The sequence below is a fragment of the Propithecus coquereli genome, unplaced genomic scaffold, assembly GCF_000956105.1.
Source record: "Propithecus coquereli isolate 6110/MARCELLA unplaced genomic scaffold, Pcoq_1.0 Scaffold27, whole genome shotgun sequence".
Lineage (NCBI taxonomy): Eukaryota > Metazoa > Chordata > Mammalia > Primates > Indriidae > Propithecus > Propithecus coquereli.
Window position 1 is genome coordinate 12,050,560 of NW_012148285.1, and position 12,845 is coordinate 12,063,404.

A 12,845-nucleotide genomic window follows, 5' to 3' on the forward strand; every position below is an offset into this window, starting at 1 on the left:
GCAGGTCCTCTCAGACAGGGACCCCATGCTGAAGAGCAGCTACTCGGGTGATATCGTTAACTCTGAATGCTTTTATAGACCCCGGATGTGTCATACTGTTTGGGCTTTGCACTGTAATTACTGTCAACCTTTTTAGTATAATTTTGAATCATTTAATCTGCATTCGAGCTCTGCCATGCAACCTTGATTACATTTCAAACCTCTGTCCCTCTCTTTTATCATCTGCGGAATGCACATAACAATAATAGGAGGAACCTTCGAGGGCTGTTGTGAGGATTAACTGAAATAATGGATGACAAGGCAGTTAGCAAAGTGCCTGGCACAGAGCAAGTGCTTGGCCAATATGAAATGTTGTTATTTTACTCTCTTTGTGTGGGTCACCCCAATTCTAGAACTCAAGACTGTGCAAGGAACACATACACCCAAAGTATCTTGTGAACTGTAGAAAAGAGGGAACCTCTATGGGAATCTACATGGGAGTGCACCAGGATGAGAACTCAGTTTGTACAGATAACTGGCTGCAGTGTGATAATGCCTGCTATTTACTGAGCACTTACTGTGTGCCAGACTTCTCCGGAAGCAAGTTACATGCATGACAGTTGGCATGAAGTGGGCTAGGGAGAGGCCAGAAAGGGAAGATCCACATCCAGAGCCAGATAAGGGGTGAGGAGAGCTTTCATCAGCACGTGTGATAAACGGGAGCGGAGGACCCAACACCCGATGGATGCCAAATGCACAGGAAAAGCAAGCTGGGAGGCCAAGCAAGGCGGAAAACCTCTCCGGAGCCCCAGTGGCCAGACAGATGGCAGCGCATGTATGAGCACAGCTAGGTGGCGTGGCTGGGGTTGGGTAAGTGACCCAAAGCACAGGCTTTCCCTCCCACAGGGATCATTTTGAGATCAACTTGATGGTACTGAGATAATGAGCTGTACTCTGATAAAAATGAATTATTGAGAATTTAAAAATAAAGAAACCCTGCCAAACAACTGACCTCAAAACATTTTTCTTTCTTTGCCTGGTGAAGCAGGCTGGCCATTCCGGGAAGCAGAACTGGAAAGATGAAAGTTTCCAAATATTCTTTGGGGGGACCTAGAACAAACAAACAAAACTTTCCACTGCAGATCCCAAATGGCCCAAGTTGATCTGGGAGAAATGTTTACTTCTGAGCCAGAGAAAGGTACTGTCCGTTCAGTAACACGACCTTAACCATCCATTCAGTAACACGACCTTAAACGTTACGTTTTGCTCCAGACTGCTGACTTGGGCTGTATTACTAAAGAAACTTAAAATGTCCCTCTGAGCCTCTGTAGTCTGGCGAGGATGTAGGCAGGGTCCTATGTAAGGCCAGGTTCCCAAGGTAGGAACAGCAAGGAGGCCAGTGTGGCCAGAGGGACAAAAGCAAGGGAAGTATAATGGATAGGGCCTTGTGGCCACAGGCAGTGGTTGGCCCAGGCCCAGAGCACGCTATCAGAGGGCACAGAAAAAACCGGTAGGAGAGGGCCTGGCACCAGGGAGGGCCCAGCGAACCGGGACTCAGTTCTGCAGCCTCTACCTCTGGCTTCCACACACACAGCAAGGCAGCGTGATGTTTTCTTCTCCTTTTTACATTTGTTTACCCTTCTCTCTCCCCACTTTGTATTTAATGTAGGATCAAGGTATGCTTGTTGTCACTTATTATCTTTATTACATTTTAACCTTAAAGATAAATCAGTGGAATAAAGGATACTTCTCTCGAAAATAAAAATTAAAACAAGAACTTATTTATGTAGTCTCCCTGAGGTGTATCTGTCCACTCCCATCCCCGCCCTGTGGTTTCACAATATTACGAGCCCAAAACTACAAAAGATGAAATCTCACTTCCTTACTTACATGTTTTTGGATCGACTGTTTCCACTTTATCTTCAGGACAGGGTTTATATGAGGTCACGGGGAAATGCGGAACTGGAAAATAGTGCTCTATATTGAAGCCGTGGGACAGCATTTCCTCCAACGGTGAAACCTGGGGGTAGGTGGGGGAGGGAAATCAATTCACACAAACAGTATAAATAATTGTATTTTCTCTTACAACCTTACAAAGGAATAAAATTCTGTATCAGACTTTAGGTTCAAGGGGGCACACTGAACATAAATTTTTGTCTGCCTTCCCCGAGACACCCATAAATGACAGTCGAGGAATAAACCCCTAATAGAGAAAAGAATCCGAGGACCATCTGTAAAGGAGAGATTTGCAAACACATCCAAAAAAACAGGGATGAAGCCTGTTTCAATAAGTGAGAGGGGAAGGGAGCCACAGGAGGAACCTGCCCCAGAGGACAGACGTCCATCTTCCTACCAGAGTCTCAAAAGGGCTCAACACTCACAGTTGACAGGCATTGCAGGGCAGGAATGAGGCAGGAATGATACACAGGTGTTAAGTGGAAATCTGGCTGGGCTCCACCGGCCTGCTGCCCACCTTCCCCACCTCTGCTTCGGTCCCCCACCTCCAATATACATGAAGCTGCGTTCACACAGCATTTTATTATATATCCAGCATTTTATTATATATCCAGTTCCCCCTTCTTTCCAATGACTCTTCTGTAAACAAACGAAACAAAGAGCCCTGGGAATGAGCAGAACTACTTAGAACTACGTAGGGTATCACGTTGGTGGCTGAAAGAAAAAAAAAATGATTCGGAGAGACCCCCTGCCCAATCCCAGTATACTGACTCTCTGCCTGCTCACCCGGAAGGAAAGGCTTCCAGTGGACAGTCACTGTCCATGAGCTCTCAGTCAGCGTTTTTCTGTTCATAGAAGAGACCCATCCAGAAAACAAACCCACATGTGTAGCAGTAGAAGAAAACTACACCAGCTGTGATGGTTAATTTTAGGTGTCAACTTGACCAGGTTAAGGGATGCCTACATAGCTGATAAAGCCTTATTTCTGGGTGTGTCTGAGAGTGTTCCAGAGGAGATGGCATGTGAGTCACTGAACTGAGTGGGGAAGATCTGCCCTCAGTGTGCACAGGCACCATCCAATCAGCTGAGGGCCTGGAAGAAACAAAAAGGTGGAGGAAGGGTGACTTCTTGCTCTCTTTTTGTTTTTTTTGAGACAGAGTCTTGCTTTGTTGCCCGGGCTAGAGGGAGTGCCGAGGTGTCATCCTAGCTCACAGCAACCTCGAACTCCTGGGCTCAAGCGATCCTTCTGCCTCAGCCTCCCGAGTAGCTGGGACTAAAGGCATGCGCCACCATGCCTGGATAATTTTTTTATATATGTATATTTTTAGTTGTCCAGATAATTTCTATTTTTTTAGTAGAGACGGGGTCTCGCTCTTGTTCAGGCTGGTCTCGAACTCCTGAGCTCAAACGATCCGCCCGCCTCGGCCTCCCAGAGTGCTAGGATTACAGGTGTGAGCCACCCCGCCCGGCCAACTTCTTGCTCTCATCCAGAGCCAGGATGCCCTCTTTCTCCTGCCCTTGGACCTCAGAACTCCAGGTTCCCTGGCTTTTGGACTCCAGGACTCACAATAGTGGCTCCTGAGGATCTCAGGCTTTGGTCACAGTCTCAGATTAATAGTTACACCATCATTTCCTCTGGTTCTGAGGCTTTCAGATTTGGACTGAGCCACGCCACCAGCTTCCTGGTTCTCCAGCTTGCAGTTGGCCTATCATGGGACTTCTCAGCCTTCACAATTGCAGAGCCAATTACCCTGATAAATGCCCTCTCACCTCTCTCTCTATATATATCCTACTGGTTCTGTCTCTCTGGAGAACCCTAATATACCAGCTATAGAGAAAAATTCACTCAGGTCTCCATTTTAAATTTTGAATAAACAAAGCTCTCTACTCGGATCAAGAAAATCAATAGCATAAAAGACAAAGATCAAGATCTATAAACGGAACAACTGACCCTAGAAGAAGCACTAATAATTCAGGGAACAGAACTGTAATTAGTATTTGGGGAGAAATTTGAGAAAGAATTATATCCATAAAGCAAGGACAGGATGCTGTGAAAAAGGAACGATCACAGAACAAGAAAGATGTTTCAGACACCAATATCCTATGTCAGGGGCAGCTGCAGTCATGGGATTTACCAGAAGTCTAGAGATACAGGTTTTGGTTCCATGCCTGTGACCTTGCTCAAGTTCCTTCATCTTTCAGAACCTTGCTTTTTTAAAACATTTTAAACTCCATTAAGTCCCAATTTAACTCCAAGGTAGACTTCCTGAGGGACTCCCTTCCTGGCTGCCTTGTCCTTGGCCCTCTCTCCTTAGCACAGTCTTCATCTTCGTCCCCACTGGCATGTGCAGAAACCTGCACTATCCGCAACTGTCCCCAACATGGACGTGGTGTTAGATCCATCGTAAAGACTTTTCTCACCCAGGATCTCATCTGAGCCCCACAGAGGCCCTGTGAGTTAGTCAAGAATTATCTGTCCCATTTCATACAGATGCGAAACTACAGCTTACAGAGATCACGTGTCACTCTCTAAGTCACAACATCAGTAGTCGAGTCAGGATTGGCCCCAAGGTTCCGGTTCTAGCTCCAGTGCCATCCCTTTCCCACCTCCCTAACTCGTGACACTGTCTGCCAACCACTGGCCATCAGTCTGTTCTCATTTTAGAGCCTCTTACTTAGGCTGAAGCCTGGGCAATACTCACAGTAATCACGGCTTCTTGTTTGGCTTTGTTTCCTTCTGGAGAGGGAGGCTGCTCAGCTTCATACTCTAAAGAGAAGGGGGAAAAAAAATCCTCAATCCCATACTTCCTTGCAGTGTAATTTCCTTTTCTTTAAATGAAACATTCTTCAATTTTATTTTGGTTTGTGGTATGCAGAAATGAAAAAAAAAACTGGCCGTTACAGGTTTATAATTAATGTGAACCACCTTATTTAAAACAGGTAACAGATGATCGTCAGTCTCTCACATGAAGGAATCAAGGCTTCATCCAAGAGTCTGAGACTCTTTTCCCCCGAGGATACAACTTCAGATTATGCCCCAATATTGTGACAACTACGAGGAATAAAGGGAGGAAGAGGACGTGGAGGGTGGTTAAGGGAAGATGGACTAATGGCAACAACAGTCTACACAGGTTCTACGGGGAAGCGACAACTGTGGCTGAGAGAGGGACAGAAAATGCACACGGGCTGTATTACTTACATTCCTAAAACAAAGACTGGTAAAAATATTTCTGCAAAGAGCAGTGTTTGAAAGGCAATTGCATAGTCACTTGCAATTGGAATGAGGAAAAATAAATGGGCAAGATGGTATTGATAGGACATAGTTGTAGTAGACACAAATTATATTCCATTACCTAGTTACTTAATCAGGTAGTATAGCATTTCTCAACCCCTCAACTTTTTAACTCCTAAGTATCAGGCTGGGGACAAGCACAACAGGCTTACAAGCAACTGTGATTCCCAATGCCAGCTGTATTAGCTTTCTATGGTGGTATACAAATTACCACACATTTAGTGACGCAAAGTGACATGAATTTATTATCTCACAATTGCCTTGAGTCAAGAGTCCGAGAACAGGTTAGTGTCTCATCAGGCTGAATTCAAGGCATCGGCCGTGGCTGGTGATCTTATCTGAGAGTTGGAGTCCTTTTCCAAGCTCACTGGTTTTTGGCAGAACTCAGTTTCTTGCTGTTGTAGGTCTGAAGTCCTTGTTATCTTGTTGGTTGTCAGCTGGGAATCTCTCTCAGCTCCTAGAGGCCCTCCTCAGGTCCTTGCCATGGTTGCTGCTACCTCAAGGCTAGCAGGAGAGTCTCTTCTGCTTGAACCTCTCTGACTTCTGACTGCTTTTCAGGGTTCACCTAATTAGGTCAGGCCCACCTATGAGTATCTCCCTAATTTAAAAGTCAACTGATTAAAAACTTTCGATACATCTAGAAAATCTTTTCACAGCAACACCTAGATTTGTGTTTGACTGAGTAACAGAGAAGTGTGTGCATTCGGTGGCACAAGTCTTGGGGGCCCTCGTAGAATTCTGCCTACTGTACCAGATGTAGCTCTACCACTTTTATTTTTCCCTCTCAGGCTAGCATGTATATTCATCCTTCTTTCCCCCACTGTCTCGAGAATCACTGATATAGTCTGAAGACTGTTTATATGGGTTTAAAATCTATGCATGTATCCCTTTGTCTGGTTACAAGAGCAAGACATACTGAAAGTTTCAAATAATATAAGAATGTCTTATGTAGACAGTGAAAGTCACACAGTATTTTTCAATGTATTTACTAATATATGTATATAATATACAAGTACATTTGTTTGCTTTAAATTTCCCAGACTAGGTCAAATTGCCCAAGCATAGAATCTTACAGCACTGTGTCCTTTTTCTTCATAATTCATATTAGTTTTCCCTTATTTGAAATTTGTAAAAATTAATGACTGTATTTGCTAATAGACTGTGTGTTTTGTGAGGGAAGTACCTGGACCTGTTTGTGCTCACCATTATATCCCCAAAGAATACATGCTGAATGAATGAATGAATGAATGAATGAAAGGGTGAACAAAACAAACAGTATAGCAAGTTGCTTTTGACTCCTTATTCATTCCTTCATATTTGTTGAGAGCCAATTATGTGCCAGAAACCATTCTGGGTGTTCAATGTTGGACCTCTTTCAATGCTTCTACATACATGATGTGCCACATTGATTTAACCAGTGTACTCTCAGCCAGCATTTGGGTTGTTTGTAATGTATCATTATTACAGTGTTGCAATGAGCATCTTTATGTGTATACACACATAAAATATATAATAGGTATATATATCATTGATCCAAATGCAGGTATTTTATAGGATTAATTCTTAGATGTGAAATTTTTCTGTCAAAGGAGAGAATAATTAAAAACTTGGACCAAATTGCCAAACTGTTCTCCAAAAAGTTCCTAACTATATTCCTAACAGTGAGGCTGCCTGTTTCTCTAGAGTGTGATCAATCTTACACATATTTAAAATTATATTTAACTTTTATTTGTATTTATTATTTGCCATTTATATTTTTTCCAATGAAAATGATTAGGAGTTCACTTAAATTTGATGGAAAAGATACAAACTTATTCATCGTATGACCACAAAACATATACAGTAACCAAAGAATGGACATATTTGAAACTCGGACTTGCGGTGGGGCAAGGGCAACATACGTAACCTAAACATCTGTACCCCCATAATATGCTGAAATAAAAAAAAAAAACAAACATATACAGTTGGCTGGGCATGGTGGCTCACGCCTGTAATCCGAGCACTTTGAGAGGCTGAGGCAGGAGGATTGCTTGAGGTCAGGAGTTTGAGACCAGCCTAGGTAACATATCGAGACAATGTCCCTACAAAAAATTAAAGAATTCACCAGCCATGGTGGCACATGCCTATGCCCCAGCTACTTGGGAGGCTGAGGCAGGAGGATCACTTAAGCTCAAGAGTTGGAGGTTGCAATGAGCTATGGTGATGCCACTGCACTCCAACCCTGGCAATAAAGGGAGACTCTGTCTCAAAACAAACAAACAAGCAAACAAAAAGATGTACGGTTGAAATGATTATGTAGAAATATGAGAAAATACATTAGCTCCAGGGAATCTGATGTTTTTTGTTACTTAATGCCTCAATAATATTTGAGAATCTGACATATTTGAGAATTCATCAGTTTCATCTAGTGATTTTAATTTGAAATACATAATTGATTACAAACGGGTACAGTTACATTGAAAGGCATAAGACAATTTGATTACGTTTGTAAAGAGTATTGAACTCTGTAAAACAACTTGATTTATACCACAGTTTGATTAATTAGATTTCTAAGAGTTGCTTCAGTGCTTAGAAAAACTTGTGTGTTCTGTTCTGCATTAGAAGTGCTTAAGAAAATCAGGTATGTCAAATTTATAAATGTTTACAATCTTTCAATTAGTGAAGCTTATAAATAAGATTGATTAGGGGAATTAATGTTATATGCATGGTAAATGAACATTAATCTAAGAACAAGTGAAAGTGGTTGTTCCTTTAACACAACAAAGGCAACATTCTGCGAGAGAACCAGAGCAGAAAGAGCCGGCAGAAGGAGCCTGGAATCTTCTTGGCAGAGCAGAGATCTTACACCGAAATTGGAACCTCTCCCTTCCACACTTCTGGGATGTGAGAATTTAATTTAATGTCTTTATTCTTAGGCCATTCATTATGAGTTGGGCTGTTATTTGCAGCTGAACGTGTTCCTAATGGAAACATTAATTAAAATACATTTACCCACAGTAGCCTATTGGGAGGGGACGGTCCAGGAAGGTGAAGAAGCTGGAAGCGAATCTGTCGAACATTTGTTGGGCATATGCTGTGGCGGGGGGTTGTCCAGGGTTGCTGGAGAGCCAGATGAATAGGGCAGAGGAGCTTCTGTTCTGGTGAGGGGGCAACTAGTAAGCCAAGAGTTTAGGAGCAGTGAAGACAAGGTCCTTTGAAGTTGGCCTGAGGAATTATGGAAGGCTTTCCAGAAGAACAGCCACTTGGACTGAATCCTGAGAGATAAAGAGATGAGAGAAAGGCAGAAATGTTCCAGTAAGAAGCAAAACTTGTGCAAAGGCGTGGAGGAGAGGAACAGTATGGTGCATTGGAGAAATAGTTTTGTGTGACTCAAAGTACACCGGACAGTGGTACTGTGCCTTGTACCTTGCCTGAAGTGTGTGTTTAAAATTCAGAGCTCAAGGAATTGTCCCCAAGGAGTCTTTGTCATCAGGTCAGGGAGGAAAGAGCCAAGGAATCTGCATTTTAACAAGTACCCAGGAGATTTCGATGTAGGTACTCCCAGTCCACACTTCGAAGCATGCTGGTATCTCACTTAAGGGCTGGGACTTGGGTGTCAAACAGACCTGAGTTTGAACCTGGTTCTGCCACTTATTTGGGGCAACTTTCCTAACCTAAGCCTCAATTTCCTCATCTGTACAACAGGCAAAATCCTCAGTTGCTGTAAGGCTTAAATTACAAAGTAATTTACTTAGCACAGTGTCTGGCACATGAAGAGCAGTTCAACGAATCTTTGCCATTGGATGATCTGGGCCAATGGTATGCGATGAATCAAGAACAATAAACAGGAATCACATCACTAAGGGGCTTAAGGGTTAAGCTAAGGAGTTTATCATGAAAACTACAAAAATCATTGTAGGTCACAGCATAATATGATTAAATTTTAGAGGGGCTCTTGTTATAGAGTGTGGAATATGGTGTGGAAAGAGGCCTGCCCAGAATAAGAAGCTACAGCAACAACCCAAGCAGGAGGTGAGTAGTAAGCACCTGATCTAAGGCAGTGGACATGAGGACTGTCAGAGGTGGACAGTCGAGGCAGGGTGGTGATGCTAAGCAGGTAGATTCTCTAAGTATTGGCAAATGAGCGTGGGGATCATAGAAAGTGAAAGGGAAGTAAGATGAATCCTCAGTTTCAGGACTGGGCAGCTGAGTGAATGATGGTGACATTCACTGAGATGGGAGAGTAAGCTGTTTGTGTCTAGAATAGTGCCTGGAGGCATGCCTGGCCCAGCATGTACAACAGTTCCCAGCACTGGTAGATACATGTTGTCTGAATGTATAATTTCTTTACAGAAACAAGGGAGAAGCTAATCTGCACTGGGCTGATAAAGGAATGGGAATGAAAGTGTGGGCAGTGTGCTCCTTACAGAAGCCGGGCTGAGAGGGGAAGAGGGAGTAATGGCAGCTAGAAGAGGATATGGGGTTAAGGTAGGGATTGTTCCTGAGATGACAGACCAGAGGGTGTTTGGAAGGAAAAGGAAGTAGAGAAGCTAAAGATGTAGGAGAGGAGGTGAGTGATATAGCAGGATCCTAGGATTGCAAGAGGACACTACCAAAGCACAGAGGGAGAGCTGAGCAGTGAGTACCAGGGTGAATACTTGTCCACATGTACAGATGCAAATATATTTATTGGCAAAAGGACACTGCCTAACTCCTGATTGCCTAACTCTTCTAGTGAAGGCCTCCTGTGCTAAGGTGGTGCCACAGAACATTTGAGGAGGAGGAGGGAGTTAAACATGTGGACTAGTAGATGTAGGCAACCGGAGAAGGCACTGATGGATGCTGATTGCTGAACAGAGCTGAGAGCCATCTGGGGTCATTTTTCTCCGGCTTGCTCAGTAGCTGTGCTGGAGGAACGAGCACTGATTCAGAACTGATCCATGTCGGTATGTGGCAGGTGGGATGAGGGACCAGATTTTATGACAGCACTGAGGACTAAAGCCAGAGAATGTTTGACTGACTTAAGTGATGAAACAAAGACAATAATAAGGATGTTGATAAGAGTAATCACAGCAGTAAAAAAACAGAAATCTGTAAGCCCCAAATGCCTTGACTCAGTCTTGGTTCAAACCATAGTTGGTTACCCATAAGTCACAAGCTACTGTAAAATTCACTTAGAAGCTTTGGCAGGAAAGAAGTTTATTGATACTAATACAAGTGCTTTTGAGAATACAAAGCTCTTAGCTGTCACTGGAAAAGATGAGGGAGAAAACCAAAGAACATTTACATAGAAGTTATCACAGAGGGAGGCACGCACACACGTACAAAAGAACACTAGCCAGGTAGGTTAAAGTCTTGTTTAAGTTAGATATTTACCGATTTTGTATTTTGGTCTTCATGAAATTGAATTTCTGGAAGGTCTGTTTCCCATGACAATTTGCTTTTTAAACGGAGATAGCCTAATAGAATGTAATACTTAACCTCAAACACAGGATTACCACAAAGCCTATTTTTCCATGCTCATTGTGAGAAACTGAATTTACTCATTATATTTGTACTATATTATAGAAACTGAACCTGTTAGATGTTTAAGAATTGAGTTTATTGATCTAGGTTATAACAGCCATCGGAGTGCCCGTGGGTATAATTCATCAATGTTGACCTCATTAACTTCACTTTGTAACTCGATCATTTTATAAGTGGTGTCAATTCACTTGCTTTTCAGAGAGCACCAAAACGCTTTGCCTTTGCTTTCTCCCTGCAGGCCTGTTTGACCAAATTAAACTTCGACTGTAAAACACAATGGAAAGCATGTTTGTCAACAATAATGAACATTTATTGACTACGTCCTAAATGCCAGGCACTGTGCTAAGCATCTTTGCACACATTATCTTATTTGGTCCTCACAACAGCCCTGTGAGGTAGGTACAATTACCCTGTTCTTATGAATGAGGTTGAACAACTTCCCCAACACCACCCCACTAGTAAATTGTATTGTGAAGAGCTGTTTGGCTTGGAGAAGTGAAAGCTGTGGGCAAAAGAGAGCCACAATAACTACCTTCAAATATTTGAGCAGATTCTTTGTAGTAGAGTGATTAGCTCCTTGGGTGATAACACGAAAGGGTAAGGACCTAAGGGTAAAAGTTACAAAGAGGAATATTCAAAATAAAACAGATTTTTCTAGTGCAATATAATACTGGAAAAGGAATTTAAGCACGGGTGCTGGAATAGATGGCGTTTAAGGATATCTACCAACTCTGAGTCCGCTATTCTCTTTCTCTTCTGTATTCCCCACTTCTTTCATCTCATCACACTCTCTCTCTCTTTCTCTCTCTCTCTCTTTCATATACCGGTGCATTCATTCTTTTTTCCATTCAGCAACATTTACTGACCTGCACTGTCCAATACAGTAGCCACTAGCCACACATGGCTACTTAAATTTATTAAAATTAAGTAAAATAAGAAATTCAGTTTCTCAGTTGCACTAATCACATTCTAAACACTCAATAACCACACGTGGTTAGTGGCTACCATATTTGATGGCAAAGATTACCGAAAGTTCTATTGGACAGCGCTGTTTCAAATAGCTGAGGTAGTGATGGTGGCCACAAGAAGGAAAAATCTGAGGCATTGACTTTGAGAAGTTGACAGTCTAGTGGAGGACAAAAAAAAAAAAACCACCACCCAACATTATTCATTAAGAACTAAGACTTATTCAGCTCTTGCTGTAAATCAGGCAGTTTGCTAAGCACTTCGTGACTATCTGGTTCCATCCACCTAACACCATGAAACAGGTGCCATCATTACTCCGGCTTCACACAGAGAGTAATAAATTAAATAACTTGCCTAACGGAGGTGAAGAGTACGGTAGGGCTTCATGACCAAGGTATGCGCAGGGCCACAAAGCAAGGGGAGCTAAACTCCGTTTGGGGGTGTTAAGGAAAGTATGAAGCAAGAAAGGATTAAAACCTATTCGCTCTCCCCACGGTTCCTCAACGTGTGGGCCACCGACTACCTGCACTAGAATCACCTGGAGTGCTCTTTAAAAGTGCAGATTCCCTGGATCCCATTGAACCTCTGTGAGCGGGGCCTGGGAACCTGCGTTTTAAACAAGGTGCCCATCTCCGCCTCAGCGATTCTTTCCTGTTCTCTAAAGGAGGTTTCAGAACCTCTGGGCCACACCACAAGGCTCTCTTTATTCTGCTTTCCCTTGCCATCCCCTTGCCTTTGACCTGACTACAGATGGAGGCTGGAAGCCGCACTGAGCCTCAGTTTCCCCGCGCGTAGAATGCAGGGCCCGGGCGGCCCGCGGCGCGGCTGTCCGGCAGCCTCGCACGTCAGCCGCCTGGCGCACAGTGGGTGCGCAGAAAACGCGGCCCCCGCCCGGGTCCCGCCCCTCTCGGCCAGTCCGGGCAGCCTACCCTCGCAGATCTGCTCCCACAGGCTCTTGCCCGGAGGCTCGGCGACCTGCCCCGGCAAGACAGTCAGCTCTGGAGACCCGGAGGACGCGGTGGGCACTGACGTCCGGGTGACCGACGAGTTTGCGGAGCCGCTTGGCTCCTCGCGCTGGGCGGTACGGCTAGGGGTCCGCGGCGGCGCCGCCATGGCCGCGGTTTCCAAGGCAACTGCGTTCGCCGTA

General features: G+C 43.8%; 1 protein-coding gene across 1 annotated transcript in view; it reads right to left on the reverse strand.

Moving 5' to 3' along the window:
• IQCK (IQ motif containing K) overlaps nucleotides 1-12,811 on the reverse strand; it is a 121,409-nt gene extending 108,598 nt beyond the window's left edge. Inside the window, exons 1-4 of the mRNA XM_012647548.1 lie at nucleotides 12,628-12,811; nucleotides 4,638-4,702; nucleotides 1,870-1,999; nucleotides 992-1,089 (exon numbers count right to left, since the gene is read on the reverse strand). Of these exons, the coding sequence (XP_012503002.1) occupies nucleotides 992-1,089; nucleotides 1,870-1,999; nucleotides 4,638-4,702; nucleotides 12,628-12,811 (477 nt within the window). The remainder of the gene's footprint in view (nucleotides 1-991; nucleotides 1,090-1,869; nucleotides 2,000-4,637; nucleotides 4,703-12,627) is intronic.
• Nucleotides 12,812-12,845: the final 34 nt, after the last annotated feature.